Raw genomic sequence first — 7,673 nt, 5'->3', positions numbered from 1 at the left:
AATGAGTACAAATTATTACCACGTTAAGTGATATATCTTAAACAGGGTAAGAACATAAGAAGTTTTGAAACTATTTCTAAGTATGTATATTGAATATTGAAAAAAATAAGGCAATGTCTTCCTTGTTCCTGATATGTTTCTACTTAAAGGGGTAAGTAATGTCAGATTTTGAATTATTCTTTTACGCATTTGTTTTGGCATTTCATATAGCAGTTTAAAAGGTGAACATGAGAAATACTTTGATTGTACCTGATTGGCTAATCTGCATTAGGAAGAAAAATAGGAACTCAATAAAAAGATGCGCAGAAACGTCTTCAACAAACGACGGAGGATCATCTTTAAAGAGATAACAGGTATGTCTTTTTATATTGTAAAATTTTAAGTGTTTAGTATGAATTTATTTTATTTTCAATGCTTGTTTACTTCATAAAATATAACTTTAATGAATTAAATGAAATTATTTTAATGAATTAAATGAAATTTAAGACAAGAGTTTATTTCAACAATAATAAATTATGTATTTCTTCTTCAATATTTACAAACAAAATTACAATATAAAAATTGTATCAGGAAACTGATAGCATATTGACGTTAGAAGTGCTTACCACCACCACCACCACCATCATCATCATCATCATCATCATTGTTAACATCATTAACACCACATAATAATAATGATAAAAAAAGTAATAATAAAAATAATGATGATGATGATATATTATTATTATTATTATTATCATTATCATTTGCTCATTAACTTTACTTGCCATCGGTCAAATGAAATACGGTATACGGTAAAGAACGATATCATACTATAAAGTCTCAAACATTTCTTAGATATAAGTTCTTTAAAAATTATTATTAAAGTATGAAGCTGGATAATGAATAATAAGAATACCATTTCAGAAATTACACATAATATATATAATTGAATGTTTTATTTGTAATGTATATATTAAAAAATGAGAAGATTTCAATCGATAGTTTTGATCATCTATGCATTTATCTTTTTGTAGGCAAGTTTCAAACGAAATGACCATGCAGTTATTTGGTGCATTAATTCTGGCAGGAATGTTGTGCTCTTCACTTTGTCAGGAGGACAGTGTGAGTTGCTTATTATCTACGAAAGACTTGTCGGGATATTTCAACTTCATGAATTCCCCATTTTCATCTTCATAAATTCACAATTTCAACTTCACGAATTTACGATTTAAACTTCATCGTGAAATCGAAATCGTGAATTCGTGAAGCTGAAATCGTGAACTTTTGAAGTTGAAATCGTGAATTCACGAAGTTGAACTCATGAAGTTGAAATCGTGAAGCTGAAATCGTCAATTCACGAAAATGAATTTGTGTAGTTGTAATCGTGAGTTCATGAAGTTGAAATCGTGAATTTTTGAATTTGAAATCGTGAATGTGTGAAGTTGATATCTTGAATTCGTAAGCCCTGTGTGGAGTACATGCATTCACGAAGGTAAGATTGTGAATTCACGAAGATGAAATCAGGAATACACGAAGTTGAAATGTCCCCACCGATCTTTCGTAATTATCTTCATATTTGACATAAAACATAATAGTTTATTTAAAAATGAATAAATTTTTGCACATGATTATGGGTTTGTGGTATCTCCAAAAATGTCTACAATGTTATTAAATTAACCATTATATGCCTGAAATTGTGTAACTTTAGTAAATGAAATGATTTTCATTTTAGCTCTTTATAGCCGAGTCGCATAAAAAGGGTAATGAGAAGATTTTAATTATTAAAGACAAGACTACTGGCAAAAAAGTCACGGAAATAGATGTCTTTGAAAATGAGGTAAGCAACTGTATATTGTTGGACTTTGTTTTAATTTTCAAAGATAAATTGAATACACATTCCTAATATTTTACTTTTTAAGACATTTGCATGCAATCAATAAGTAGAATCAATAATAATCATAATACTTTGCACAGCAAGAAAAACACTTACATCACTACACAACATTTGTTTATAATAATTTTGATGCTCTGTAGTATTATCTATTTTAACTCATTTATGTTATATATATATTTAATGTAACAGTCGAGTCACATTGTATTGTAACGATGATTACGATCATTAGTATGCCTTGCCCTAAACAAATAAAAATGATAATGATAATTATAAACATTCAATTACCTCAGGGATATCAACTTGGAAAACCTGTAGACGAAAACATCTGTCTCGTCTCACGATTTCTCGTTAAGGTAATAATAATTAATATCTTATCAAATATTAGAAGTGCATTGTAGAATTAATTAGGCTTGCACTAATAAACATTATGCTTTATAATTAGTAAGTTATTTTTTTATCTTGTCCTCTTAGTAATAGAAAGAGCACTGAAACACGAGGCTTTCTGATTTGTACGAGGGGGCGTAGCACCCCCCCCCCCGAGTATTAATCAGATTGCCGAGAGTTTTGGTGTTCTTTCTCTTTTGTATCAAGTATCGTTGTCACAATATGAAACCCCAGAAAAAAACAACAAATGAACGAGCATCTGAATATGATATTTCTGTCGCTTTTCTTTTCTCTGCCATCACAATAAGTAAACCCCAGCAAAAATGAGCCAATCAATATGCATGCTCTGGAGTGCGGGTAACTAATACCTGCACTCCAGTTCACGCACTGTACATGTATATGTATACGATTTAACTCTGACGTATTTTCAACAGAAATGTCCCCAAACTATGATAAAATAAAAATTGTATTAAGTGAACAATCAAGTGGTATGTCTATCATGTCTACTAATTAAGTGTGGGAAATAATTAAATGCATGTAGATAATATTTATATTTTCTCAAATTTAAATTTTGCATTTAATGATTAATTAGGTCAAACGTATCATATCATTATGGCAAATTATGCATGGAAAGAGTTTTAACATACAGACATGAAAAAATATATGTAAACATAATAAAATGTTCCGGATTAAATTTTTATAAACCTTTATAAAGGTTTTCAACTTTTCGGCTACGATTTTATGCATGCGTCATTCGCTAAAAGGAAATATATCCTCATACGTGTATTTCTTTCATATGCGTATTTTGTAGTTGTTCCTTTCGAGATTCAAACAAAGCATTTTGTAATACGCGAAAATATAGCTTTAAAGATATTGATTTGGATATAATTAATTAGGTATTTTTTAAATTGTACTAGATATATATGATCAATGTTTTATATATCATGAACACTTATAAAACTTTAATATTAAGTTTGCTAAAGCAAGTGTACTTCTAAACTGTTGTATTTTTTTTTACAAATAGATATTTCTATGAGTTATTGTCGCAATAGAAATTGAATAAATTCTTTATATAATATACACCATATTGACTATGACTTCATTTTAAAGGAAGCGCTTTGTTTGACAAAATAAGTTAACAAAATAAATGCTTTTCTAAAAGTTTACTGTGATATCAAATCAGGCAGACGATCCTCCACATTGTTTCAAACGTATACCTGCTATTGACATGCAAGACGAAATACCAGCCGACCTTACAGAATGTAAAAACCGTGACATTGTCTTTGTAAAACCGACAGAATGTCTCAAGCCTGACATGGACCATGAGAGTGAATCAGAAAACGGTAAGATTATACATTTCTAGTAAAGTGTTTGTAATGTACATTTTCATTGTTGGCTATAAACGACCCGATGGAAAGATATACAACCCGGCGAAAACTTATTTGTATTTGTATTAGAGATTTATCCGACACGACTATACCAGATATGGCGTCATTAATTAAGGTAGAACGCGACACTTTGCGAACTTTCGAGTAGCGTCTTGAAAATTGGCATGGAAATAGTTGACAATATTTCTGATTAGGTTCCGTTAATTTTATTTTAATAGTTTCAGCCAATTTTTGTACACACGGCGTCAAAGTTGACCATCAGAGCCCGTTTTTGAACATGACGTCTTTGCGTATCCTTGGCAACAGTTACGGTTATTTCAACGCCATTGGCGGACAAAATATCTTAAATTCTACAGCATTCGACGGAAATCACTTTTTCCTTCAAGCTGATATAAAATTTATTGTTTTACGCCGAAAAATGTTTGAAAAATGGAAAGAAAATTGTCAATTTTGTGTAAAATTTGACGTTCAGTTTAGCCGCATTTTACATACGAGAAAAAGGCAATGCAAGAGTCACTTGGTCTTTAACTTTTATTTAACTGTCATAGATACTACAAGAACGTATCATATCATGCGTTTCCACACCTCATGCGATCATAGTCCAATTAAATTCTCTATGGTCTGGTTCCAAATACTCCTATAATAGACCTAATTATAGAAATGTGCAATCGTTTATTAGAATTACCAGTACTATCAGGATTATTATTCTTAAAATAAATTAAAAATGTAATAAATTATTTTACTACAATGATAATTTTCTTAAAGTATTTCGGTACACTGACGTCATTTCCAATTTAATTATTCGACATAATTTAATTTAATTCCTATTTTCAGGACTCAGACAAAAAAGGGCCTCTGTATGTGCTACCCATGAGATCACCTTTTGTGCATTGTGGGGACTGAAATGTATGAGACGTGGATGGTTGAATGCATGTGTAGAATTAAAGTCCCATTGTGTTCGCCAAGGAATCATTCGTGTTCCTTTATTACATTGCTAATACAACTGAATGATTCAAACTTTAACAACCATAGCTGACATCTTACAAAAAACGCTTTAGCATGTACTTGACTGTATGGTTTATAATTTCGTGTTCATTTATTGACATCATCTCAGTTTGCATACAATTGTCTGTTTAAGTCTAACGGATGTCGCATTTTTCAGTGTATGTATGCTTTTTGTTTTCATTCCATATTTGTTACAAGAAAAGCATTGATGCAAAGCATCAAAGGGCGTCCAAGCAAGAAATGCATCAAGTGAAGATGAACTAGTAGACATATGATGACAAGATTTTCTTATAAACTTTCCAATGGTTTTTACCAGAATTGTATATCACTTATGAATGAGCGGACGAAAGACATTGTTCATTATGAACTTTGATTGGCATACTAGAGATTAGAATATTACTTGTTATTTCTTTATGATCGTGGTTATTAATAGCAACGTATATACATGTATACAATCATTTATAATCCATATGTGTAACGCATAATCAACACCACACTTGTGTAATTGTCCCTTATTATGTTATCGCTATTAGCGAAGACCCCCTCTTAAGGTATCTGTTCACACTTGGTAAAAATATGACACTGGTTATACTACGTTGATCATGTTGAGCATAATTGTTTATTATACAACAATTGTAATATCTATTAATTTTAATAAAAAAATACAGATTTTATGAATATTTTCTTTTCTTTTTTTGTGTTTTGAGTTTTTATGTTTACTACTCTTTCTTTAAATTATAAAATAAATTTATCTATCTCTGGATACTGCCAACCCCTCTTACGAGTGTTAAAGGCAGGAAGAATTAAGAAGAATTCAATTGTCATATTGACCGGCGATTATAAGTCAAAACTTAACTGGAAAAAGTCAGAGAATTATGGTTAATCTTTCAATATATAATATTGTTTATTCTTAAACCATGTACATGTACATTTGTATTTTTTTTATCATTTTTTAAATTATCAATCAATTGAATAATTCATAAAATCTAATTTGTAACTTTGAATAATTCCTCGGCATCTTTACTAAACACGAATAACAAATTAAATAAAATGTTTCAAAGTTGATAGTGTCATATTAATACCATAAAAATGTACCTTTTTTCTCAATTATTGTACATATTTATTGTTTTTATCTCATATAGATAAAATGAAACATGCTATTGTTGTTGTTGTTGTTTTCTTTCGAATTGTATGTTTATGTATAATAATAATCAATAAATCTGAGAGTTGATCTGAATTTATTAACAATTGTAACCAAACTAAGTGACAAACATTCATTTTGGGAAAAAAGCTTATTTATCTGTTAAAATATTTGTTCTTTTCTGTAACGATATCAAACATCTACTACAAAACCGGGAGAGACCGGACAATAAACGTGTGGTACTATTCGCCGGTCACTAGTAAATCCCGGTCAAAATAGACCGGGAGAGACCGGGAATTACCGATAGGAGTAATCTATAAATAGATTTTCGGAATATTTAGGTCATCAACTCATCATTCTAGGTCAGACACTCACATTGATATTTCCATAGACGTACATTATAAGAAATGGTCCCTAATCCTACCTTAAAATTGAATTTTCATGCTAAAGACGTGATTTTTCTAGCAGAATGAAATGCCTGACACATAAAAATGTTCCTGTTATATAGTGGTAGCCAACCAAATTTTTTGCAAAATGACTTCAAAGAGGATTACCCCCCATTTCATTGAAATTTTCTGCTGATCACAGGACTGACATACACTTTTTATAAATGCAAATATCCAAGTCAAAATTATCATAGAGACTCATGAAATATTTCATTTTCTTCAGAAAACAATGTAGTGTTACTTTTTAAATTAGTTTTTATACTTAAAAATACCCCATTCTCATCAAATCACCTCATGTATAAAGTTATTCATACGGTTTTCCCTGCACTTTTTTTCAGCCAATCGCTGGCCATGTTACAATGCGATTCCCTGACCTCTATTTACAGCTTTCGGATACATCACGGATTTATATTACATGTAAAATCCGTGGATACATGTACAACAATAACATACCATAATAACCCACTGTGTACTACAAAATGATAAATAAAAAACCCCGAAGAGCGCGATTTATTGACGGAAAAGGTTATTTCATTTTGAAAATATTTGCGTTGCGAAATTCTCTTGCTCGCTATTCATTGTACATATCGCGACATTTCATTTTTAATTAATAATCAAGCACCCTCATACCGATCGGAATGATCGGCTTTTATTATGGCCGACTAAAAGGCTCGAGAAGTTGCTGTCGCCCTTTCACAAAATCTGATTTCATTCCATAAGAGGCGCCGCTCTTCGGCGCGGACGCCAACAACGTTTATTCAATTACATTTGGATAATCAAAATAGCTTCTGTTTTGAAATATGTTAGATCAAAAAAAGCAAAAGACATTGCTTTAAATATTATCTCTTTCAGAATCATTATTATTGGCTATATATCTATCTATAAAGAATATACAAAGAATTGTTTGTTGTTGTTGTTTCTTGTTTTCTTGTTATTGTTTATTTTTCCATTGTAGTATTACACTAAATAGGCTTTAAAAGATATACTATGCTCAAATTTGATGTTAGAAAATAATGATAACTACTACACAGTCTGATCAGGATCCATGCTGTTCGCTATCAGTTTCTCTACTTGTTATAGGGTTTGTAAGCGAACAGCATGGATCCTGTAAATGTAAAAAAAAGAAGATAAAAAGACAACTTATGAGAAATACAAATAAAAGCATTTCTGGGATATGATGGCCTTTAAAACTCATGTCTGAATCAAATTCAAACAAAAAAAAAAAGAAATTCTTAACCAAAGACGTTTTTCTATTCACTATGATGTCTGCCGGGAAATCTTGAATTATTCCTTAAGTTTATAAAAGCATATTGATAAAAGTTTTTAACATGCATATTTTATTGTGCAAGGGAACCTGCTTTAATTTGTGAACCTCACCCCTGTATAGTCCGTACTCCAACGAGGATCGGACACTGTATGCTATTGGCTAGATC

General features: G+C 30.7%; 1 protein-coding gene across 1 annotated transcript; it reads left to right on the top strand.

Annotated features, from left to right (window-relative positions):
• Positions 1-222: 222 nt before the first annotated feature.
• Positions 223-7,153, top strand: LOC132718631 (uncharacterized). Its single transcript, XM_060702352.1, has 6 exons — positions 223-353; positions 1,017-1,104; positions 1,715-1,819; positions 2,167-2,229; positions 3,444-3,603; positions 4,483-7,153. Exons 2-6 carry the CDS (start codon positions 1,033-1,035, stop codon positions 4,644-4,646), a joined length of 564 nt encoding a protein of 187 aa, XP_060558335.1. The 5' UTR covers positions 223-353; positions 1,017-1,032; the 3' UTR covers positions 4,647-7,153.
• The last annotated feature ends 520 nt before the right edge of the window (positions 7,154-7,673 follow it).

The sequence above is a fragment of the Ruditapes philippinarum genome, unplaced genomic scaffold (assembly GCF_026571515.1).
Source record: "Ruditapes philippinarum isolate M1 unplaced genomic scaffold, ASM2657151v2 ctg4532_1_1_1_1, whole genome shotgun sequence".
NCBI classification, from domain to species: Eukaryota; Metazoa; Mollusca; class Bivalvia; order Venerida; family Veneridae; genus Ruditapes; species Ruditapes philippinarum.
Note: the sequence above shows the minus strand (reverse complement) of the source record. Positions and strands in the feature narration are given on the sequence as shown.